General features: G+C 55.4%; 7 protein-coding genes across 7 annotated transcripts; 3 read left to right on the forward strand and 4 right to left on the reverse strand.

Moving 5' to 3' along the window:
• N657DRAFT_643234 (uncharacterized protein) lies at nt 1-1,536 on the forward strand. The gene is made up of 2 exons (XM_062792510.1): nt 1-540; nt 609-1,536. Exons 1-2 carry the CDS (start codon nt 287-289, stop codon nt 1,306-1,308), a joined length of 954 nt encoding a protein of 317 aa, XP_062650220.1. The 5' UTR covers nt 1-286; the 3' UTR covers nt 1,309-1,536.
• N657DRAFT_615195 (Vps36-domain-containing protein) lies at nt 1,489-3,808 on the reverse strand. Its single transcript, XM_062790456.1, has 3 exons — nt 3,596-3,808; nt 3,390-3,525; nt 1,489-3,328 (listed from the first exon to the last, which is right to left on the reverse strand). The coding sequence occupies exons 1-3, from the start codon at nt 3,694-3,696 to the stop codon at nt 1,610-1,612; spliced, it is 1,956 nt and encodes a 651-aa protein (XP_062650221.1). The 5' UTR covers nt 3,697-3,808; the 3' UTR covers nt 1,489-1,609.
• Nucleotides 3,809-4,212: 404 nt separating this feature from the next.
• N657DRAFT_568445 (uncharacterized protein) lies at nt 4,213-5,945 on the forward strand (the record flags this gene model as incomplete). The annotated part of the gene is made up of 3 exons (XM_062788588.1): nt 4,213-4,285; nt 4,394-5,678; nt 5,732-5,945. The coding sequence occupies 3 exons, from the start codon at nt 4,213-4,215 to the stop codon at nt 5,943-5,945; spliced, it is 1,572 nt and encodes a 523-aa protein (XP_062650222.1).
• A 3,895-nt stretch (nt 5,946-9,840) lies between these two features.
• Nucleotides 9,841-12,074, forward strand: N657DRAFT_710214 (uncharacterized protein; the record flags this gene model as incomplete). The annotated part of the gene is made up of 3 exons (XM_062797429.1): nt 9,841-9,951; nt 10,069-10,800; nt 10,865-12,074. 3 exons carry the CDS (start codon nt 9,841-9,843, stop codon nt 11,654-11,656), a joined length of 1,635 nt encoding a protein of 544 aa, XP_062650223.1. The 3' UTR covers nt 11,657-12,074.
• Nucleotides 12,075-12,816: 742 nt separating this feature from the next.
• Nucleotides 12,817-14,696, reverse strand: N657DRAFT_643238 (Homeodomain-like protein). The gene has a single exon (XM_062792511.1). The coding sequence runs from the start codon at nt 14,531-14,533 to the stop codon at nt 13,196-13,198; it is 1,338 nt and encodes a 445-aa protein (XP_062650224.1). The 5' UTR covers nt 14,534-14,696; the 3' UTR covers nt 12,817-13,195.
• Nucleotides 14,697-17,976: 3,280 nt separating this feature from the next.
• Nucleotides 17,977-18,830, reverse strand: N657DRAFT_643240 (uncharacterized protein). Its single transcript, XM_062792512.1, has 2 exons — nt 18,463-18,830; nt 17,977-18,318 (listed from the first exon to the last, which is right to left on the reverse strand). Exons 1-2 carry the CDS (start codon nt 18,629-18,631, stop codon nt 18,170-18,172), a joined length of 318 nt encoding a protein of 105 aa, XP_062650225.1. The 5' UTR covers nt 18,632-18,830; the 3' UTR covers nt 17,977-18,169.
• A 598-nt stretch (nt 18,831-19,428) lies between these two features.
• N657DRAFT_615213 (uncharacterized protein) lies at nt 19,429-23,739 on the reverse strand. Its single transcript, XM_062790457.1, has 7 exons — nt 23,015-23,739; nt 22,322-22,948; nt 22,113-22,264; nt 21,162-22,062; nt 20,953-21,104; nt 20,021-20,894; nt 19,429-19,928 (listed from the first exon to the last, which is right to left on the reverse strand). The coding sequence occupies exons 1-7, from the start codon at nt 23,490-23,492 to the stop codon at nt 19,627-19,629; spliced, it is 3,486 nt and encodes a 1,161-aa protein (XP_062650226.1). The 5' UTR covers nt 23,493-23,739; the 3' UTR covers nt 19,429-19,626.
• Nucleotides 23,740-24,083: the final 344 nt, after the last annotated feature.

Consider the following 24,083-nt stretch of genomic DNA (forward strand, 5'->3'; position numbering starts at 1 on the left):
CAGGAATCGAAGTGCACCCAGGCCACTTCTCAGCATCAACAACTACAGTAGGGTAATTCTTCACCAATTGCCATCGGAAGTGAAGATTGATGCGCAAATCCATGAGAAATGATCAGTGCACCATCTTCTGAGCAATCACAACCTCGTGGCATCAATTGCCAGTCTTCATCGATTCATCTTGCTTTCTCAGCACAGCTTGGCGCTGTGATCCGGCGTATCACACCTGCGGCACCGAGTGATAGGGCACGGCACCATCAAGCAAGGACAAAGCTAGTGAGACATCAGTATGAAGGATAGTGGCATGGGCGGATTAGAGACCCCGAGAGCACCGCCTCAGCTCAAGTTGGAATCGGTCAAGCCTTCACAGCTGGCGACGGCGGCGTCGCCTCGGGGCATCCCTATGCCGACACACCCGAACTCCAGCAGCAGCACATCCATGAAATGGAACACCAAGAACCTGGCATTTCGGCTCGGCGCCGACTTCATCAGCGCTGCCTCAGCCGCCGTGCTCGTCGCCCCGATAATATCCATCATTGACCGGTAGTCCTTCCATAATCACTGAACCCTATTCAACCCCATTCCCGTACTAACCAACTTGCCCATCTCAGCTCGATAATGGAAAACGCCTCCGGCCGGCGGTCCCTCGTCGACTCCCTGAGATCTTCCTTCCGCACCCTCCTCCTCCACCCGCAGCGCGTCATCCTCTCCAAACCCTTCGCCCTCATCTTCGCCCTCTACGGCGGCACCTACCTGACAGCCAACACCCTCGACACAGCCACCTCCACCGTCCGCTCCCTCCCCGCAACCCACATCACGTCAGGCACCTCCAAATTCGCTGCCTCCTCGGCCGCCAACATCGGCCTGTGCATCTACAAAGACCAAGTCTTTGTCCGCCTGTTCGGGCCCCCGGGGATCACGCCCCGCCCCGTCACCCTGCCAAGCTACCTGCTCTTTGCGGTGCGCGACTGCATGACCATCTTCGCCTCGTTTAATGTCCCGCCCCTGCTAGGTCCCGTGCTGAGCCAGCGCCTCAGCGACGAGATGCAGTGCTACGCGAGTGGTCAGACCGTGGCACAGTTCGTGGCGCCCGCGGCCGTGCAACTGTTCAGCACGCCCGTGCACCTCCTGGGCTTGGATATCTATAACCGGCCTGGCGTGGCGCGGGGCTGGCGGGACAGGTGGACGGCGGTGAGAAATAATTGGGCGGTTAGTACGGCGGCCAGGATATGCAGGATCGTGCCGGCTTTTGGAGTGGGCGGGGTTGTTAACGTGAAGGTCAGGAGGGCGTTGATGGAGAGGTTGGTGTAAGAGCTTTGAGGCGTTGCTAGTGAATGGTTGACTTTTTGTGTCTATATTTGTTGGGTTCTGTACATTCCGGGTAGCGGGCGTTCAGGGCTGCTGTTGCATTCGGCACTCGCAAAGGCGTTGATACCACGGGATTAGATGGCAGCTTCTCATAGACCATATAAAGGACTGGGTAATGATGAGGAAAAGATGATTGTTTTTGTATATCACCACTCAAATTAACAAGCCCAGGGTGCTCCATGTGCCTGCAGACCTTTATGCCTCTCTAATCCGCAACAACCAGCCTAGTGAACGCTGTGCTAGTTCAAAGAAACCCAGCCTCCGTCAACACCTCGATGATATCAGGTTCCGTCGGCGGAGCTTTGTATCCCTTCCCTTCGCCAGTGTCAATAAAGTTCTCCCAGAACTTCAATCCCTCAATACCCTCTTCGCGACACAAGATGCCCCGCTCCTCGGCCATCTCTAGCTCTTCTTCGGCAACACCAATACTCCATCCAAACCTCTCGGCAGCATCCCTCGCCGTCACCCCGCGCCCGAACCTACTCCAGTCCCACGGCACCTCCCGCTCCGGCGGGGACTTGTGCAAATCCCTGAGCCATCCAAGCAGCGCCTTCATGGTCGTCTCGTCCGTCCTGTCCTGGCTCTGAACCACCTTGACGCCCGACTTGAACGTTCGCAGCCGCACCGGCAGGCCGAGCTTCTCCCATAGCTGCGCCGCCTTGTCGAAGTCGGCCGGGCTGACGAGCTCGACGCCGCCCCGCGCGCGATTGAACACGGCCCACAAGTCCACCAAGCTCATGATGCCGCCCGCCTTCTTGAGCACGCCCCGCCGGTCGTCCGTCAAGAACTCAGCCAGCGTGCGCGACAGTTCCGAGAGGTACAACGAATCGCTCCCGCCGGCCGAGCTGCTGCTCCCGACGATGTCCTTGGTCGCGATCAGGCCCAGCTGGCTGAGCGAGTCGGCGAGCAGCGCATTCTCGCTCGCCGTCGAGGTGCCAGACGCACCCTTCACTTGGCGCGCGAACGTCTCGGCGAGCGCGACAATCTCCTTGGCTGAGGCCATCAGCGCTTCGAGGTCCTCAAACGCCGTGCCGATTACGAGTTCGTTGTTTTTGCGCATGGCTTGACTGTGATGCTCGAGGCCGGCGATGCCCCCGAGCTTGGGGCGGACGACGGCGGTGGAGGTGGATGAGGTCGTTACTGGGCCGGTGGTGGTTGGGCTGTTGAGGTGGGCGTCGCTCGTTGGTCGGGAGGCTTTGGGGATGGGGGGAGCGCTCTGGAGAAGCCATTTGCGCTGGCTCATGGATGATTTGAGCCTTTCGTAGAAGATCTTCTCGCCGCCGCCGCGAAAAGAAAGTTTGATGCTGTCAGGACTCTCTATCCGAAAAGGGACGGGGCTCAAAGCGTTGAGAACGGGCCCGGGTGACTCTGTGTGGGTTCTGGCTTGCGGTGCGAGTTCGGCCGGCAGGTCGTGTGAGATTAACGGTCCGCCGCACATCTCACAAGACAAAAGGGAAGGGTGGTTGAGGAAGGTACAGCGAGGGCATTGGAACGATGCATCTGGATCGGAGTTTCTGGGCGATGGATCCCGAGTTTGGTCCGGCCCAAGCGAAACATCCGTGGCTGGCCTCGGCCGCACCGGCAGTGGGCTCTGCAGTGCCGGACTGCCGGGCTGCCTGCTGGCGGCATTGGATATCGTTGCCTTCAGGACATGGGTCAACGTAGGCTTGATACCGCATGCCAGACACGGGGCGAGGGGTGTGTGCACAGTAGCAGTTGTGGGATCGAAGTTGGAAGGAACCGGGTTTGAGAAGCTGCAGATAGTACAGACCCATGTCGCTGTACTTGTGGGTGGTGGCTTTACGGGGGACACTCGAGGCGGACCGTCTTGGTGCTGAGCGGGTGAGGACGTACTACTCCGTGACGGGCTGGCGGCGAGACCAGGAGACCGTGGCTGGAGAGACACGCGCTTCGTCGATTTTGGGACCAGAGTGATCTTGGCCGAGGACTTGAGAAACCCACCCTGGAAACAGTCGTCTCAGCATATCATTGGAGAGAAAGTGAGAATACTCAAGGGGACGTACATAGAACTCAAAGCGTTCCACGTCCTTGAGATCCAGGGCAACCGAATACTTCCTCGGCTCAGCCTTGTCTACATAGCATATCCGGTGCGACGTCAAGTAGACTTGGCCATTCTGATGATTAGGCAACTTGTACTTCCTGGCAAGAGCACATCATGTCAGCCTTTGGATATGAGATGCTGGAACTCGCATGAGAACATGGCACTCACCCCTCATACAACCCCACATTGTCTTGGACAAAGAGGAGATCTTCATCGGGAAGGTACGCAGGCCGCAGAGCGGTTGTCAAGTCGATGTGCTTTAAAAACATCCGTCATAGTTGGGGGCAGGTTGTCCCAGTGCACGAAGAGTCAAGTGTCCCTGATTTGGGTTTGTTAAGGTTTGCCGCATGCCATGTGAGCCATGGTTGATACCACTTCGAGCACCCAGCCGGTTGACGTAGCGGATATCGCATAGCGTGTATAGAGGTTACCGGGGCCAATGAATCTGAGCTTGAACGCTTGATGCAATTATCCGCAAGCACTTGCATTTATCCAATAGCATGCAAGTAGCACTGCCTCATTGCTCAAATCCCTCGCCCAGCCCCACCAGACTCATTTCAGATTTGCCCACACTTTTGCGCTCCACCAATTCCTTGTCGACTTCCTCTTTCCCCGACTTACCGCTCCCATCAATCAACCTTCGAGTCTCATCGCGGAGAGTTCACCACCACTCCTATTAAAGGTGCCGCTAACCCGCCGGACAATTTTCCAGCTTACAACTTCTTCGTGGAACCGCGACCTTGTCGACTTCGATTCCTCGACAACCGATGAACGCGAGCAGCAGCATGTTACCAACGTGGCCAGCCGCTCCGCCTTCGGGCGCCCAGTCATCGACTGGCTACGCAACTTCGTACTCAGGTAAGTCGACGCGTTCGGGCCGCACCCGAGATGCAGCCGCATCTCGAGTGATCCCATGTCGCCATGCTCAAACCGCAGGACACAGACACTGACTGCTGCCTCAAATAGCTCCTGCCTACACCGCGGTGCAGGTCCGACAGTCGTTCGGCCAGTCCTATTCCACCCCGCAACCTTCCTACCCCTTGGCGCATACTTACGGCCCCTCTCATTCCCCCTCGCCCAGCGCAGTAGATATTGCACGGAACGTGAACTTGCCGCCGCCTGCCGCGGCCTCGGAGCCGGCAAAGACCAAGATTGACTGGCCCGACTCGGTCCGCCGATATGTCCAACGCGCCTTCATTCCTGCCAACCTTGATTCCAGTGTTACAAGAGCCGAAATGGAGACCAAGCTGAAAGAAACCATAACCCAGGCCAACGAAAAGGGCGTGCTCAACACGCTCGATTGGGACATGATGCCACTTCCCCAGCACATGATCCGCGAGGAACGCGCGCGGGCGCTGCTTACTTTGCAGCCCAAGCAACCGGCCCAGGCCCAGGCTCCGGCCCATGCTCCCGGCACTAAGAAAAGGAAGTCCTGGGACTTGGCGGACGGCGCAGCTCCCACTTCGTCTTCGGCAACTCCATATCCCTGGCGGAATGGGCCTGGTCGTCTTGAACATCGCGTCTCCTTCTCACCCGACAAGCGCGACGAGCCCCTTAAGCAAAGCAGTAAGTTCAACAGGGCCGACAAGCGCCTGAAACGCCACGAGGGAGAGTACACGACCCAGCGCGAGGAGACGCCACCGCCCCTGGACGGCCCGGTTGTTGGCACCTGCCAGAACCTCGAAAAACGCTTTCTGCGTCTGACTGCCGCTCCGAAGCCTGATCAAGTCCGCCCTCCGTACATTTTACGGCAAACCCTGGAGCTTCTCAAAAAGAGGTGGAAGAAGGATCAGAATTACTCGTACATTTGCGATCAGTTCAAGTCCATGAGGCAGGATCTTACAGTACAGCGCGTCCGCGATGAGTTCACCGTCGAAGTCTACGAAATCCATGCTCGGATTGCGTTGGAGAAGGGGGATCTTGGTGAGTATAATCAGTGCCAGACCCAGCTCAAGGCGCTGTATAAGCTGGGTCTCAAGGGAAAGCCGAACGAGTTCACGGCCTACCGGATTCTGTATTTCATTCACACAGCGAACCGCACAGAGCTGAATAACGCTCTGGCAGATCTAACCGCAGCAGAGAAAAAGGACAAGGCCATCAAACACGCGCTTGATGTGCGGTCCGCATTGGCCTTGGGCAACTACCATCGTTTCTTCCAGCTTTACAACGACACGCCCAACATGGGCGCATATCTTATGGATATGTTCGTTGGCCGAGAGCGCCTTGCTGCTTTGTGCAACATTTGCAGAGCGTACGTTTCCCTGACTCCCTCTCATTGTATATGTGTTGCTAATTCTCCCTTAGGTACAAAACGGACGTGCCGTTACGCTTTGTCACTGAAGAGCTCTACTTCGAATCCGACCTCGAGGCGGCACAGTTCATTCTCGACCACGGCGGCCAGGAGCTGCTCCAGGACCGCGGCGGGACCGTCATGTTTTTGACTGGCAAAGCGAACAATCTGTTTGAAGGCGCTCGCGCCAAAGCCTTCTCGCGCGTCGACATCAAGGGCCAGATCTGAATGAAGTTCTGGTGCTTGTCGCCTTCGCGCTCGGACATCGCATCGAGCAGTCAGGCAGATCAGCCTCATCTTTCCTCTTTTCTTCCTGCACGTAATATTTCTCCTCTCTCGCCTAGTGAATACTGCCCGCTTCACCACCGCCCCTTTTGGAATTCGACACGTTGCCTCCGACGTGGTTGGCTTAGCCTCCTACTGGACGTCGAGTCTTTCTCGAGATCCCGATGATCTCCGACACCGTCATCGATTCTCGCTTGGTCGGCGGTAAAAGTTGTTGTGTTTTTTTCCGCGTCGTGTCAGCTTCCTGATACCTGCCATCGAACGGCACGCCTGCCGCTTCAATGCGGGACGATTCTACATCGACAGTCATCGACACCGTGCACTATGAACCGTCTCAATCGTGGTGAACAGCGGGTCTCGACATGAGCCACTTCTCTGGTCTTGTATGCTGGGTTCGCGTTCGTCCATGTGCGTTCATGGACTTGGTGTTCGTCAACGGCGCCCGATCGACCGATGTCCGGAGCACGCACGGCCGCATGGCGGTTGAGCTTCCTACCACTTGGCGCATGGTTTGCTTCTTTTGCTTTTGAGAGGCTTCCAGTCGCACCAGATACCCATGGCGCGGGAGGGAGCGTTTGGATTGGGCCCGGTATAGAGCATTTACTCTCAATTCTCAGGAATGGATGGGAGTGGCTATGGTTCTGGAGTTTGGCGTCTGGGGTTGTCATGGCTGTACCATCCTTGTGTATGCAGCATTCTGCATGGGCCTGCATTGGCCGAGGTTTCAAATCCAAACAGCATTCGTAGAAGTCGTACAGGCAGCGCCTTCTGTTCAGCCAGAGGTTGATGTTGAAGGCTCATTCTAAAGCTAGATGACCCATCCTTTCAGCACCGACTAGGCACAGTACATTGTCGTTGTCCGGGCTGGAAGGCAGGTTCAACCTTACTACGGAGCATGGATGTACACAAGTGTCGGTTGACGGAGGTGATCTGGGGGAGCACCGAACCTTATCCTTGGGTGATATACACTTAGCCTAGTACTGACAAGAGAATGCTACCCGTTTGTCTCACCCTAGCCTCGCAGCCAACGACTGATGGACGGCGTTGAAGGAGATGCTCTGTGCGTCTTCAGCCTCTAATCCGTTTGAGTCTAGCGTGCTCCCTAGGTCATTACTTGTCTGACACAGGCCGCCCTAAAGTACCTTATGGATGCTGTTATGGTGAACGGGAGGATAGCCACTGCGCCGCTGAGGGTCGGTCGGTTTCTGTTTCAGGCCGCGGTTTCATGTTTTCTTTATGGTGGTTGTTGCTGCCCACCTCATCGAGACGGACTGGTTTGGCTGGGCCAGTGTATCCAGAGGGGCTGAGCGCAGAGGGTATGAATGAATGTGGAATTATTGCTTCTTTTCTCGGTTCTGAGTCTGATGCTCGGTGGTACTGCGGGGGTGGAGTGATGGACCAACCTGATGTATCATTGAAGACGCTTTCTGTGTGCGCAGGGCAAGGTTAGGTTCCTTGCTGAAGTGTTGTTGGGTTTCACATTTGGGTTGAGAGGGGATTTTGAGGTGTCGCGGACGACGTCATCGCGGGGTTGTGGAGCTCCTCCGAGGTGTCAAGATGGTCTCTGATGGGGGAGTTTGTGCTTGAATGAAAATGTAGCACATAGACGACGCGAAAATACGAATTCTTAATTCTGAAGTTTGCTGTCTCGCAGTGCCTTCATCTGACGTTAAGCTGTGCGAGTCTGGTGTCTCGATAATCACCCCGCCAAGAACGACCGCACTGTACTGTGCAAGGAAGCAGTTCAGGGTTCAATCAAGCTTCACTGCCATGGCGGGGCTCTTCTGAGTGCCGTCTTTTCTTACATCCCAGCGAATCCGACACCGAGACCATGCGCGCGACTAGAAGGGCGGCAATGACCATGTCAAGCGGGCGGGGTGAGTGCGACGATGCAATGTTTGCAAAGCTAAGATAGAGCTACCGTGGCTACCTCACGGGGGTGCCACGGGATTAACTGCTCGGGATGTGGGAAGAAAACAAGCACCGTTCTGCCCCCAGATGAAGAGTCTCATGGCTAGTGTTCATCTTTTGATAGCCCACGACGTTGAGTATCTGAGGTGAATTTCCTATCGGTGAGCTTCAAGGCGGCGCGGCAAATACACCAATAATGAACCGTTTTTGCAACAGATGACCAAGACCATTGCTCTGGATCATTCCATCAGGTCGGAGTTGGGTAATTTTGGGAAGCAAATCCCCAGCAGACATAACGCGACGTTCACGTTTGAGGCAACAACAGGCACCTGACTTCTAACTTCAACCAGCTACAGGCCGAACCCTCGGTAGGGACGCTTGCGCCATTTTCCCCGAGTTTGGATATGTGGGACACAGTTCCCAGGATGTATGCAGCAACTGATATGTCGATAACATCAGGTAGGGTGCCCGGCGATATCATATGCCGATCTTGATTCCTTCATACGTTCCAGGAGCAGCTTGCCCCATCAGGTTCCATGTAGCCAGGCACCTGGTACACGTACTCTGGTATGCACTGCCTGGACCGAACAGATGCAGAGTTGCGTCAAGCTGGCTGTGACATCACCTCAAGCACGTGCCAGAGTCAGAGCAAGACCAAACGGTGGGATGAGCCAACTGAAGTGAAGTTCGAGCCATGTGCGTGATTGACATGCATTGCATCTTCCGGCAGAGCGCGATGCGATTGCCCCATTTGAGTCTATTAGCTGCGCGGAGAACTTCCTCAGTATTCTGATGATCGCACTGCATTCGCGGCGTCAACTCGATCAGCCGAACAGCTAGAGCAGAGCTGGCCCCGCCTGGGCAATGGAGGCCATCCCTGTCTGGCTTCCCCACTGGACTGATTCCACCCGCCAATCCTGCCTTTTTACTTCGCTGAAAGCCCCAGGCTCACCCCTCCATCAATTTTCTTGCCTGGCCCTGGCACCAAATCCCAGGCCTCTGTCGTCAACCCCATTCCCATCTTCCCCCCTTTTATCAACCAACGTCAAGGGACATTAGGCCCACAATAGTCACCTGCTCTTTCGCCTACTCCTGCGCAATCACCCCTCGGCGCGCGAGGCCAAACCTTTCGCCAACGACTTCGCCAACGACAAACCGTTTTTAAAATCAAGAAAGTACGCGGCTGAGCGAAGGAGAAAGGAACGGTGCCACGAGGTCGCGCTGACCCGGACGAGTCCTGAACAAAGGCGCCAGAACGACCAGAAAAGTCACAAAAATCTGCGAAGGAGCGTCAAACAACATCGACCTGCTCCAATTCTCTGCGAAACTGTCCTGCTACGGACGCGGCACGGCATCACAAGTAGTGCTTTAAAATCGGACACGCGATTCGCCGCTGATTTCCCGACGACCAAGCGTCCAGAAGCTGAAGAGGAGGGGAATAACCACGCGGGTTCGCGCGTCGTTCGTTACACTGATCCAGGAGCCATCCGATAGCCTGGTGTGACGCGGAAAGGTGTCGGCCGAAGCGAAACTACCGTCCGCTCGCCTCTCGTGTCTCGGCTTGCGTTTTCATTTCCATTTCGCGACTGCCATCCGAATCGCGCTGAGGGCCTACATCTGACACCATGAAGGTACGTCATTCCTCATGTCGCTTTGCTGCCAGGAGCGAATACCACTCCCTTTCGTTTTGTTTGCGCGCCAGCCTCTTCACGGCAGGAACACCGATTTCAGCGCAGCGCTAGTTGCCCGCTGTCCTGGCCTGTCCAACCGTTGGAAGAAGTTTCGCGAAACCCTTCATTAGTTGGTGGCGCAAGATAGTTGCACCCTTTCCCCGGTTGTTTCTGCTTTCCACGGCGCTGGTTTGCATCAAGCTCTCGCCACGGTCTTTCACGATCTTGCTTTCCGTCCGTCGCTAACCGCGATGCGCATGTTCAAGGCTTTACGGATAGGGAGGAGATCCATAAAAGGAGAAGAGAAAGGCAAGCCGCAGATTAGCATCCCGCAAAAGTCCGCAGTCGCGATTGTCCCTCCAAAAAAGGTGCGTTCTTCGTTGTTACAGAACCCGCAAAAGGCCACGGATAGGACACTCCGCTGTTCGACTCATTACCCTCCTTCGCCTCATGCCAGGATAGCTGACGCTTTCGTTGCGGAACAGGTCATTCGGGCACTTTATGACTATACGGCACAGAATTCTCAAGAACTAAGTTTTTCGCGCGGCGATTTTTTCCATGTTATCGGCCGCGAAAACGACCCTGACTGGTACGAGGCGTGTAATCCCGCCTTGCCTGACGCTCGTGGCCTAGTGCCGGTGAGCTTTTTCCAGGCGCTCGGCCGCAACGAGCGTGACAGTGGCCAGTCCCAGCCAGACAGTGCACGCTCTGCGCCAAACCTCGACCATGACTCCGGCTACGGCGAAGGACCAGCATCGACCACGGCCGCCACCAGCCAGCGAAGCTCCAAGTCTGGCGGCAAGCCCGGTGCCATGGTCTATGGCGTCGTCATGTACGACTTCCACGCCGAACGGGGTGACGAGCTGGAGGCCAAGGCAGGCGAGGCCATCATCGTTATCGCCCAGTCAAATCCCGAGTGGTTCGTGGCTAAACCCATTGGGAGACTCGGCGGGCCCGGCCTGATCCCCGTGTCCTTCGTGGAGATCCGAGACATGGCGTCTAATACACCCGTTGCGAATCCTCAAGAAGCGGTGCGGAAGGCTGGCATCCCCAAGGTGGAGGAGTGGAAAAAGATGGCGGCCGACTATAAGAATTCGAGCATCACTCTCGGAAAATTCGAGACGGGTGCTCAACAGCAACAGATTGAGCAAGGAATGGAGCGCATGAGCATCCAGCAACCCAGCGGCCGAGTGAGCCAGGGGTCAGGCTCCAACGTGGTAAGTATTTCTCTGCTCTGCAGCTGATGAGCAGTTTACATCTGACGGACACAATTAGCACCAGGCACAGCAGGCACAGCAAGCGGCCTACCCCGTGGAACAACACCCACCCCATTCAAACGGGTCGTCATCAACACCGAATGCGCCGCCAATGTATGCGCCCGTCTCCGCCCGGATTCCCAGGTACTGCTTTGCCGAGGACAAGTACTGGTTCGTCATTGAAGCCGAGCTGGAGGACGGCCGGACCTGGGAGCTGGCCCGATACTACGAAGACTTTTATGACTTCCAGATTGCTCTCCTTACCGAATTCCCCGTCGAAGCCGGAACGACCGGCAAGAAGCAGCGGACGCTTCCGTACATGCCGGGTCCCGTTAACTATGTGACCGACGCGATCACGGAAGGCCGCCGCCACAACCTCGACGGCTACGTCAAGAGCCTCCTCGCGCAGCCGCCGTACATTTCCAAGTGCAACCTGGTCAAGCAGTTCTTCGCCCCTAGGGAAGGCGACTACGAGATCGACCCCCAGCAGCATCCGCCCGCGGCCGTGTCGCGCCAGGTCTCGTCGCTGTCCCAGCCGTCGCAGTCGTCGCTCTCGCCAGGCATGCAGACGGCGGGCTCGATGATCAAGGTCAAGCTGAGCTACAACGGCGAGCTGATCGCCATCAAGGTGCCGGCCGATGTGTCGTTCGAGAGCCTCTATGACAAAATCCTCGACAGGCTCAAGATCCCGCCCGGCGAGGAGCCCCAGCTGTCGTACAAGGACGAGGCCACGGGGGATAAGCCGCCGCTTATGAGCAATGACGATTTGGACGCGGCGCTGCAGAGGAATGAGAAGTTGCTGTTGTATGTTGAGTGAGGGTTGGTGGTGAGCTATGGGGGAAGAGTGAGAGAGATGAAAGGGCTTATTTCGTTTCCTCGTTATTCATCTTTTTTTCTTTGGGCTTGTCTTGAGTTTTATGTCTTCGTTGTTTTGGTGGCTTTTAGCCGTTTTGATGGCTCATTTTTGTCAGAGTATACCCGACTTTGTATTTGGTGTTTTCTTTTGCTTCTCTCCGATTTGGGTTCCATCTAAATTTCTATTCTTCTTCTTCTTTTCTTCTCCAACAATGGGCAACCGATTTGTTTGCTGTTACTGTTTTGAGAGGGAACTCTAAAGGCGGAGCGGGGCTGGCTGGCGGACGGAGGACGGGGGGAACAGCCAGAATTGTTAAGTGCCAGCCAGCTCTACCGCTCACATGTCATGGAATTGTAGGAGGGTTGGGGCGAGGGAGATCATCATACGCTTAGCGAAGCTTTTACTCCTCGGCAGGCTTGATCGAGAGTTGTGGCTGGCTCGGTTTTCCTGCTCCAGTCCATCGACGATCTTACTGCGGGCTATAATCTTCTTTCTTCTGTCACGCCCAGCCTCCTCCATGGGACGTTTTGGAACGATGGATCGCGTTGGGACGAGTGCGGGTGTCAGGTTGTCCAACACCATGGCCGAGGACGATGGGACGAACGGGTGGCTGGTGCTGGTGATGGTTGGGATGAAGGAATGACTCTTGAAGATGGAGAATTTGGGATGGGATGGGAACGGATGAATGATTTGATGGCTGGATGAACGTACATACGTATATTTGGCGCAGGGTAAAGTCGGATGGGGGGTTATTTAGTTTCCGTGGGAGACAAGCATGGCGATCTACTAATCCGTCGTCTTCCGCTGCCTGGTGTCTGGGCCTGGTGATGAGTTGCTTGGTTAGGGAAAGGGTTGATGTTCTTGGTGGTAAATCAAACCAGAGGTTGGGAGACAGTCGTTGTCTTCGTGGTTGTGCTTGGCCTGACGTGATCCGGCAAAGTTCGCCCATTGGAGGCCTTCGGCCTCTCATGTCTCCGCTCCCACCTTACGCATCCAACCTGGACGAGGCCGCTTCAAACTCCCTAGGTTAGCGCAGAGCACACTATTCGGCATTCATCACCAATCATACACATGATTTACTCTTTATAAGTAGCACTGTTGGTCCAATGAAGCAACAGGCAGCTTACAGACCGCAAAAAAAACCGCCAATACTATTTGTCGGTAGAGCCTGCAATGAGCGAAGCCTCAGTAGCAAACCCGCCCTTCGCTACCTGATTAGACGTGGATAAGCAAGCATACCAAATGAAACGTGAAACCCTGACCCTGTTTCCCGTCCGATTCCTCCTCGTAGAGTTCCCCTTCCAAGATAAAGCGCCTTGACGGTAACACAGTGAGTCATACAGAAGAAGATACGGAAATAGAAGTTTGCCGGGCTAAGAAGCCCGAATACCAGGCAGAAAAAGCGCCACGGACAAACACTACCCACCCTCCCCACCCCCCGGCTGAAAAACAGCAGGTGTATATCACTCATTCACACCTCATAACGAAAACTCTCCCCCTTCACACAATCACATGCGTCGACATGTGCTCCACAGCCTCCTTGATTGTCCTCAGCATGCGCTGATTCAGACAAAACGGACACCGGACCGGCCGGTCCGTGACCGACACGGGGCCGCCGCTGGGGATGGGCGTCAGCGTCAGGTCCTCGCCATTGCCGCTGCCACCCACTGCCGGCGCCAGCTCCTGCTTCGTCGGCGTCGGCGCAATGAACCGCGACCCTCCTCCTCCTGCTCCCCCTCCGGTCGTCGAACCTGAACCCCCGACTGCTCCTCCAAGGGCGCCGTTACCGGCAGTCGAGCCGGCACCAGCGCTCGGCGGCGGGCCCACGCTTGCGCGCGCCGCGCTGATGGGCGTCATCGACATGGCGTTGACGGCCGCCGCGGCTTGCTGCGTGTAGGATTGGCCCGCGAGGGCGCCCAGGGGCGGCAGACCCCGCTCGGAGCGGTCGCGCGCCTCGCGCTCGGCAGCGGCTTGGGCTTCGGCGTCGGCTTCTTCCTGCTGCAGGGCGCGCAGGGCATTTTGGAGGACGACCTCTGGGTCGTCGTCGGTGTAGATGGGGGTCTGTTCGCCGTTGGGGGCCGGCGGTACGGGGAGGCCGTGAGGGTTGGCCGCGGTAGCTGCTTGAGCGGTCGCGGGCGGCTGTGGATGGGGCGACTGCTGTTGCTGCTGCTGGGTGTCGAGACGGCGGACGATTTCGTCGCGCACGCGGGCGCAGGTGGCGAGGGAGGCTTCGACGCCTACTACGCGCTGGACGGCCTCGCGGATGGCGGCTGGCGAGACGTCCGGGGTGATGGTCATGAAGCGGGGGACTGTGTCGACCAGGTATGGGATGTCGTTGGCTACGTTTTGAGCGGAGCCATGGCGGCGTTGAGTGCGGATCAGCAGGCCGTAGCGCTTCTTGAAGCGGTGGATCCAGCCCGGCGAGAACTCCGGAGGGCTCTCGTCCTTGTAGCGCGGGAGTTGGGTGAAAATGTTCTTGGCCTTCTCGGCGAGCTCCTCGTTAGAGGGATGCCGGCCGTTGTTGACCATCTGCTGGTGCCATAGCAAGACGAGCTTCTCGACGTCGGGCCAGTTGCCGAAGCGCAGGCGCGAACCGGAAAGCTGGGTGTCGCCATCGAGGCGGGCGTATTTGGGGGAGAGGGAGTGCGAGACGGTCGACTGTGAGATGGTCTGGTTGTACTGGCTCTTGAACCAGTCGATGCAGGCCTTGTGACTCGGGCGCACTGGTTGCGAGCTCGCCCAGCGGCGCAAAGCGCGTCGCTGGTCGAGGGTCAGTGAATGCCGCTCTCTGGGCGGGGTCGGAGTCGAGACGGCCTGGGGGGCGATCTCGGCCGACATGACGACGCGACGCAGCCGGTCAGCAGACGCGTTGCGCGAGGCGAGCGATCGATGTTCTTGGCGGACGAATGCCCCGGATCGAGATTGCGAGGCTTGGGGTTTAATGAGGAGTTTGAGGTAATCGGATATGTGGGAAGGCTGGATTCGTGATCGTTTAAAGAGGTAATTTGCGAGTCACCAAAACGGAGCCGTCGCCTTGGACTGCGCAATGCGTGGTTCCCAGCCAGCTGGCAACGGTTGAGTTGACAGCTGTGGGCCTGTAACGTACGAACTCGGAATCAAAGACGAACTGCGAAGGGACTCTGGTATCGCGGTGACAACTGACAAGCAACAAGTATTGGATGGTGATGGTGGTTATAGGTTTAATACTCTGTAAATACGGAGTATGCTAGGTTGGATTCTGTTTTGTCCCTTGTCCCCGGCATGTCCGGGTGTTTGATGAGCTTGCTGTGTGATGCGTCTTGCCCCTGCCTCAGTATTTGCATCATTTCAAATCCATGTTATCGCAACTCTCGAGTACTGAGACGAGCTGTCGAACAGCAGCACAGTGAGATGGCCGAAAACAAACGCAATTCATTTCCCATGAATTTTTTGTCGTGTGTTCTTGCAAATTCCCTGAAGGCAGACAATCCATTCCCCAGTACCTTGATGCGCCATGCCCCGCCATCCCAAGCGAGCAAAGAATAAAGGGTATCATTTCCCATCACCCAAACTGCGTCCCAGTCCGTCAGCATCACCATCCGCCTGGAGGCTTACAACGCGTCCTCCTTGGCTTTGTGACCCACTCCGAATTTCTCTTCTTCCTTCCACTTCTCGTCCAGCTACCTCTCTTCCTCCCTGACGTGGGCCATCATAGGTTGGAGCTGTCGTGAGATGTCAGAAAGTGATCGAATGAAGAAGTAATGACGCAGGCATTGCGAAGCTTATGAGAATGTTGAAGCATGTGAGATTGGGAAGAGGCGGGATGGTTAAGGGTGAGAGAACACAAAACAATGAAGCACATACACCAGGCCTTGAGCTCGGGAGTGCCGTACTCCGCTATCAGCCTAACCAGTGCATCTATGTGTACTTTCAGCTTGTCCTGGAGGGTAGGGAGAGTCGAGGTGAAGGTCGCGGCGGCGTAGAAGAGATGGAGCATGCAGCCTGGGCACCCGTCCGCATGATTGAAAACAAAAAGCTGAGGTAGTCGCAACCCTACTGCCATGGAATCGAAGAGTCATGCATACCCCGCAAGTCACCCCTTCCCGGCATTCAAACCAGTTAGACATGGAAGGTCAAGAGTCCGCAGGCGTGACCAACGCCTTTGTTAAACGTCGGGCGGTGTCGCCCACCGCAGTGGAGCAAATCAAGCTTGGGGTACCCCCGGGGCCAACGCTTTTGCTCTCTCCTCCCCACAGATCCCACAGGTTGCCAGAGTTGACTCCAACAGTGAATGTGAACGTGTGGTTGTGAGGTATGTTCAATCGCTGGAGTGAACCCTAGCAGATTGAGTGAGAGAGCAGGAAGGAAGAGCAAGAAAAAAGCGGAAGCATTCCACTCTGACCAGACGGGTTTTTGTCGTTTCCAACCGGGCGACGGACATGAAAGGAACAGGCACCGACAAACTTGATGACACAGACCTCATCATGAAACCCAAGCTGTTTAGCGGAGCAGAAAAACCTCAGTCGGCCGACAAAAGTGGCCAGGAACGCAGAAATTACAGCTCAGAAGAGCTTTCGCTCTTGCCAGAGGAGTGATAAGACGCTGGCAGCAGGGCCTCAGGTGGAAGACGGCCTACCATGGGACCGACGGTTTCGTCGACCATCATGTCGTCGTCGCGACCGGCCAACATGGTGAAGCGAAGAAAGAGAAAAAGCAGATAAAAAAGAAAGAAAAGAAAAGCTGGGAGGGCGGAGGGCGGAGCAGGCGTAGATCAATGAGTTCTCGCTCAGAAGGTGGTGCGTCCACTGCCTGATGGTGAACAAGGTGGTGCGGGTGTGCGTCCGCTGACCCGACTCGGAGCAGGAGCCGGAAGTGGGTGGGAGGCCCTGGGTGACGCTTTCGAGGCAGGCGGCGGAGAGCGGAGGGCACCTCAGCAGCGACGAGGCGGAAAAGAAAAGAAAGGGCGGGCAGGAACCGGGGGCAGCGAGAAGGGCAAAAGCACGAAGAGGACGAGAGTTGGAGTCTTTTGAAAGTTGAAAGTGGGAGGGAGATGGTCGGCGAAGGGCGATGAGATAGGCGATGGGGGTAGCCTGTGCACGCCTGCAATTTGCAGGAAACCCACTTCAATGCCACATGATGCTATTCTTCTTATTCAGATTACTGTGAGTTGCTATTGTAGCTATTCAAGTCTTCGTGAGTTGCTGGTGTTTTGTGTGTTTCATTGTTGAGATGAGACGGAAGAGCTCCGAATGTAGGTCGCGATGCCTAGCGCCAGGTCCTGGAGCTCAGCACCACATTCGGACTCGGGGCAGACCACAGAGCTAGACTAAACAGAAAGGTACGGAAGCGAATTATTATTATTATTATTATTATTATTCCTACACCGCTATGCCCTAGGGCTCGCCGGACCCTCTACCACTAATTATCAAGGAAAACCATGCCTGTAAGGCTGGACTGAAAACCTCTGTCTCCCCTGTACTAGTCTGAAGTCCTGAATCCACCCAAAGCCCATTTTGAAGAGGAATGCAAAAAAGATGGCTGTTCGGGTTCCGCGGGTTGATTCGGATGTGGTCGATGGGTTGAGTTCTGCGACTGGTGGTAAGGAGTGGAGAAATGGAAGTGGAAAGTGTTAAGTTTCGTGGGATTGCTCGTTGTTCAATTCCACAACTTCAAGTTGTTCTCGGCTCTGGCCTTTCCATCTCAAGTTCTCAGCACAAACACGACCATTGAACACAAACACCACCTGAAGTGACTGTCACTGACAACTATGCATGGCCTGATCCTTACTCTAATAGGGCAGCGACGGGGATTGAGGGCGACGGGGTTTCGGATCTTACGGTAGGCGCTCGAGCAGGCCCAAGCCCTCTGGAAGAACTTACTGAACCCTCAGCGCAACAGCGACGACGAGCAACTTCTCTGTTGCAAGCTAGCCACCGCCTCGGACCATCTTGCCAGGGACATCTACATGAACGAGGATGACTCATGCCTCTGGTCTCACGTCCGGACTCACCGGAGTATAAACTCATGTCTTCGGACTTAAAAGCCCCGGCCATGGAGTGGACTGAACTCCCAATGAATCTTGAAGATCTTGGCTCACACAAGCAACTTGAACTCCACCCTCTCAAGAGACTCCTTGATCAGCATTCAGCTGGAAACTCCTGCCAACGTGCACACAGTGAACGCAGAATATGCACCTCCCATGTGGCTTGCCTGGTGATTGAGATTGAAAAGTTGGCCTGAATGGAAGATGGACCCAAACGAAAAATGAGCTAAATGGCTTTATTTGAAAACGATGAATGGTATATGGGATTATCAACATTGCTGCTACCCTTTCGGACCGCGGTTTTGGCTTATCATGGGAGTAGACTGGCGCCTTTGGATGACAGCCGATCCCATGCACATTCCTCTAATAACTTGTATTATACACATTCGTTCCTCATAAACTCATAAACCAAACTGGTAACCCGTGCTCGCCTTCATCTCCAAGTTAGTAGCTCAGTTCGATTTCTTCATGCCCTGACCCCCCATCATGTTCTGCACCGTACCCCCAATGCTCCCCTCCGTCGTAAACTGCTTGCCAATCATGCCCTCCTTATCCATCGGGCCGCCAATCTTCTGTGCGACTCCGCCGATAGCTCCCTCCGCTGCCATTATAGTTATAAGTCAGCCTACTTGATTTCCCAAAAGCACTTGTCTGGTTTCTCGATTGCGAGCGTTTCTCCATCGCGAGCAATCAAAAAGGGGGTCTTTTTAACTAGAGGAGGACAGGAGAAAGGGGGGGAACTCACCAGTGAACTGCTTGCCAATAGCCCCCTGCTCGTCAAACACGGCGGGCTTGCTCTGGCCGAGATGGGCGTTGGCAGGTGTCTGGGTAACCGACGCCTTGCCGCCTGTCGACTTGGGGCCGACGTGCGAGTCTTGAGGCTGGGTCCTCGTTGAGCCTGCGGGATTGTCCATTGTGACACTAAGTGGGTTTCGTGATGCGGATAGGTGTGTCGGCCTGGGTATGATAATATGTGAATGATTTCAGTTGCTTGTCGACGATACAAAGGGAACAAATTGAGAATGTATTATACTGGCCTGTTCACTATATATACAGGAGAGCAGCTGGTGAGACCCAGATCGGTGACGAAATGGATGCAGTTGCTCGGAGGCGATGGCCCGCCCAATGATGTCACCATGGCGGTTGCAAGCGATGGTCGAACTTGCCCCCTCTGGATTAGCATGGCTTATTCATCTTAGCTTGCCTTTAAGGCACCTTCCAACGACAGAAAGACTTTAGCTTATCTAGAAACTAATTCAATCTTACTTTTACTTCGTTGCTACACTATTGTTCACACCCTCTCAGGGCTGAATTTTCCAGCTCTTGGCGGCTCTGCACGCCAGGACTTTTCGTGGCGATCCCGTAGACCCCTAACGAGGACAATGCATGCTAACCCTACTAACGCAGGGAGTCACGACGACAATTGGTGCAAGATAGCTGGGAAATATGTTATTGGTGACAAAGGGGCCAATAGGTCGCTTCCTGAATACTATTGCGCCCATACTTGCGTGCCATGGCCCTCCCACCTTCGATGTATTGTACCCTGATTGATTTAGATTTACACTTACAGCGTAGGTCGTCACCGCCTCTGCTATGTCAGCCGTCTATGTCTCTCTATACAACTGGAGGTTTAGCGTGTATAAGCATGTCGAGGGTCCTGTCTACGATTGAAACATGCTCAACCTGAGAAGCTTGAACAGTTGACTCGCAAGACCTGCTCTCGGCACTGGCAGAGTTCAAGACTTATCAAACGGAATCGTAATGAAGGCGAATCGGGATGCTGAAATAGAAGACAAGCCAAAGTAGGTAATCATGATTGATATCCCACCTCCCCGTATCCGTGTCATCTTCCCACTTCGATCAAGTCCCCAAATTCTTCGCCAAAAGGATGATTACTATGATGCCCCAGTCAGTCATATCCCGCCAAAACGACCGTATGCACCACGGCGTCCATGTAAAGCCCGTTCCTGACAGTACACCCCACACCAGGCTTGACCTTGAACAAGCCATGCCGGCCGACGACAAACTCGTCCTCGTCCCCCAACTTCACCTTGACTTTACCCGCCGCCACTGAAAGGAGCCGCGTCATGTTGGCTTCTACCTCAAGGCGCAGCACTCCGCCAGGCGTGATGGTGTCGACGCGGAAGGCCACGTCGTCACAGACAGGCACCGCTTGCGGGGTGGAGAGGTACGGCTTGGAAAAAGCGATTGCTGGACATTTGGTAGAGCTGTCAGACTGCTGTTGAATACAGAGATGGCAGTATGGGGTGGTGAAGAGACATAGCCACGGAAGGGAAACTTACTCTCGGGATAGGGACCGGCGGTTTCGCGGATGCGGCCTGGTGCTATCTCCCAGTCTTCCATCTCGAGAAGTTCATTCTGGCCTGGGAAGGTTCCTTGGGAGATAAGCGCGGAGGAGGTTGGTTGGCGCGGGAGAGAGGCAGACGGGAAAGAGGATTGGGTGGTGCTTCGCCTTGGCCTGAGATCTCTCGCGGATGGGGTTTGATCATCGGCCGCCAAGGTCGTTGTCGCTCGCGTATCCCGCTCCCCCACCCATTTTAACAGAGAGCAGGACGACCTTTTGCCTTTATAAAGGCAGTTTCCACAGCATGGGTAGCGTGTCTTTGCTTTGGGGTGTGCTTGTTCAGGCACCACCACGCAGCCCTTGAAGAGCCCTTTTCCCTTCCGGCATCTGCTACACGGGGAGGAGACTTCGTCTCCCGTGACTTGGACAATTACCGCGGCGATGTCTTCGTTCTTTCCCTCGACAAACCCGCTGCGGCGGCGATGCGTATTGAATTGTATCTCTCGCCGCCTGGGTAGAGTCAAGAGGTGTCTGATGACTCTGGAGCTGGGTATGCTGACCGTCGAAAAAAGATGCGGCTGGATATAGGACCAGAGCTCAGCCATTTCGTGGCTCTCCGGTTCCGTGTCGTCCATGGGCTCCATTTCTGGGTCGTTGACTGCTGACAGAGAGGGTTTCGCTGCTGCCAGATAGTCGGGAAGCTGCGGTTGGGGAATCGGGCTGTTGCTCTCGATGGGCTCCTTGGACACCACAATGGGAGGGGCTTTGATCAGGATCTTGCCTCCCGGTGCGACGCTCTTGGATCGGTAGACGCCCTTGGTGGAGAAGGTTCCATCGCCATTGTCGTTCAAAATGGCAGCGAAATGGACACGCTGGGGTACAACGTTCAGAAATTGCACACATCTGAGCAGCTGAGGCGGGTTGACATACCTGGAAGTGAAAACCCAAGTCTCCCCGCTTGCAAAGGGCCTTTCGACAACTGCGCACAGGGCAGACCCATGGTCTGCCAGGAATTGTGGTATCGAGCTGGTAGCCAGCTGGGAGTAGTGCGCCAAAGGTTGGGGTGAGCTCTCCGTTTTCATCTAACACGGGCATGTGGTTAGCCCTAGATTCCTCCAAGCATCTGTCATCACACTCACCTGGCCACATCGTGTACAACCTGCCCGGCTCCGCCTCGCTGATGGCGGCCGGCGCATTGCCTGCCGTCCCGGGAGTTTCGGCGCGCGATTTATCTCCGTTCCATGCAATGGCGTGTGAATCATCATGTTCCAAAGAGCCGTGCCTCTCTTCTTCTTCAACGAGGGCATCATCATGTAAGTCGCCAAGTGGGATGCCGTCGGCTCTCGCAGTCAGGATTCGGTCTGCCCGTTCCGCACCCCAAAGTTTATGACTGCAGTACGTTTGGCGAAAGTGATAGAAGCAATTTGCGCAACTTAGGATATTCCTCAACGGACCGCTGTTAGCTTTGGCGGACACCATGATGCACGAGCGGAAGGGTCCTTTGCCATCACTGCATCTGTTGCAGGGCTTCGGCGCGGGGTCGCCCGTGACCTGGACGATGAGGGCCGATATATCCCGGGGGTGGGTGTCGCTGAAGACGTTCCTGGAGAGCCATTCTGAGTGCCAATCTAGGTCGCGAACCCGTGAAAGGGTAATAAGCTGCGAGACCCATCCTTGGGTCGGGATGTTTCTCCTTTTGTGCTTGACCAGATGGGGCTGCAGGTACTTCCACAGGGCCGCCGCATCGCCCTCCGGTTGGGAGCTTTGGTTTAGCTGTGGGTGGCTTGGAGTGACTGAAAGGCTCACGTCAGCGTCAGCTTCCGATTCTGATATCGGAGGACCAAGAATGTCTAAAGATCTTCGCCTAAGGACAGAAGTCGGATACGAAGGAGCTATCGGTGGCGGGTCGGAGGAGTCGGCTGGCCCTCGGGAAACGACAATAGCAGGCTGTTTCGAAACACCGCCGCGCAACTGTGTCTGTCTGCGCTCCGAGAAGGTGCCGTCTTCATTATCATGTAACCTTGAACCGCTGTGCAGTCGCTGTCTGTGATTAGCTCAGCCATGAAATTCCAAGGTCAAACCTAACTTACAACAAAATGCCGACCGAGCTCTTTGATCTCCGAGAATATTTTGCGGCACGTACGGATCGGGCAGATCCATGGATGCTGAGGGGTTCCTTGGGATAACTGATACCCTTCTGGAATGAGCGCGCCGTAGGCTTTGATCAAGGAACCGTCGTCATCTTGGTCGGCACGTCAGTAAAACTGCACTGTAGCGTTGCCCAAGATCGGAGGCTTACCTCTCCAACTCGTGTAAGGGCGATCTGGAGCAGCCAAAACAAGGTGCGAGCCATCTCCGCTGCCTTCGTCTAAGATTCGGCCATTGACACGCTCAGTGATGTCGGCGCTCGAGGCATCCATTGACAAGTCATCTCCCTCCTCCTCCCATTCTTGGTCTGCACTCTGGTCATCCTCATCGTCCAGTGCCGATGCAGATGTTGGTTGTGCTTGCTGGTATGAGAAGTTGCGGTTACTGGAGTCTCCGATGTCGAGCATATGAAAATCAGGGGCCGTTGGTCGCGGCTGGACGAGATATTTTGCCTCTTCTGTTCCTGTATGAGCGCCGGAGTTTGGTGTCAGTGCCGTGGATTGGTTGGGTATCGTCTTCTCCTCGGTAAGACGGGCCAGTTGGTCGGGGCCGAGGGACCTCTTCCGCGCACGGTGAGGCGGGGTGGCGGCGAGACCCGAGAGGATGGCCGAACGTTTTGGGGAGGCCGAGCTCATTGGAGTGTGGTTGAGACTGGCTACGGGCCCTGACGGCTTGGTGATTCCCGGCGTTCCGAGCAGAGCTGCCGCTTCCCTTCTGAGTCTCATGGTTTCCAGCCGCTTTTTGACGGCGATGTCCATGCGGCCAGTCCTCCACCGCTCTGAGCAGCATCTTGGTCAATACCACATGGTCCCATTGCGCGGGAACGACCATTGAGTGGGCATACCTTTCAAGGCGAGGCTGGTTGCCCTCCTTCTCTCCTCATCGGTTGCATACTTGGTCTTGCGTGCTCCATTGGGCGCGGAGTTGGCCTCCGAGTGCTGCGTCGGATGCGGTATTGGGGTGGAAGAAGGTGGAAGAATATCACTGAAAACTTTTGCAGGCTCCGGCTCGTAGGCACCATAGGGGCCGTGGGAGGTGGCCGGCATGGCGCGCCATGATGAATTCGAGTCGCGTACTGGAGTGGCTGGCGGCATTGTGGCAGTTCCAGTCCGCTTCATCTTGAAAACGGGCTTTAGGACCACGCTCTGACGAGTAGGCTCGGCGCCGCTGGCCAGCTCAGTGCTCTCAGGTGGCCCGGGTGAGAAATGCACGATGGTTGGCTCCCCATTCAATCGATGCGAAGGCTGCATTGGCTGTAACGCGTCTGAGGCTTGGTCGAATGGGCCCTGTCGACTTTCAAGTTGCTCGGCAGGATCTGCCATCTCGAATGATTCTCAGCGCTCAGAGCCCTGTCTGTAGGCCTACAGGTAAAACCAATTTAGCGATGATCCCATTGTTGGATTGCCACCCGGGCGTTGGATTCTGTGCAACCGAACCGCCCAGGTATTAAGAAACTTGCCCGATAAGGTAACTAGCACTTTCCAAATATACGAACTATAATCAGAAACAGTCAGTGCTCTTCACGTTTGATTCTGACTGCGAAGTCGATACGTAGAAGCTTATGTCAATTCGCAAGGAGGATTATTTGAGCCGACATGAAGGGAGGAAATAAATCCACAATAGAGCCTACAGGAGGTAAGTGGCCCGTGCGGGTCCAACACAAACAAGGCTTGAATGCTCAAACCTTTTCATCGCTTATAAAAAACCAATCATACAACAATCAAAATCAAAACCGAGTGTACAACCTAAGAGTAATAATGATGGAACGAATGATATCTGTGTAAAATTCTGACCGGTGCAAAAGCAACCTGGAAGATGAAACATCCAGAACAAGGTGTGAATATGGGGCACGTGATCACGCTTATTCGGGCGCTTGTCGGTACGCCGTGCACAACCCATATCTTCCATCTTCA

This window comes from Parathielavia appendiculata (assembly GCF_033297405.1).
Source record: "Parathielavia appendiculata strain CBS 731.68 unplaced genomic scaffold N657scaffold_3, whole genome shotgun sequence".
Lineage (NCBI taxonomy): Eukaryota > Fungi > Ascomycota > Sordariomycetes > Sordariales > Chaetomiaceae > Parathielavia > Parathielavia appendiculata.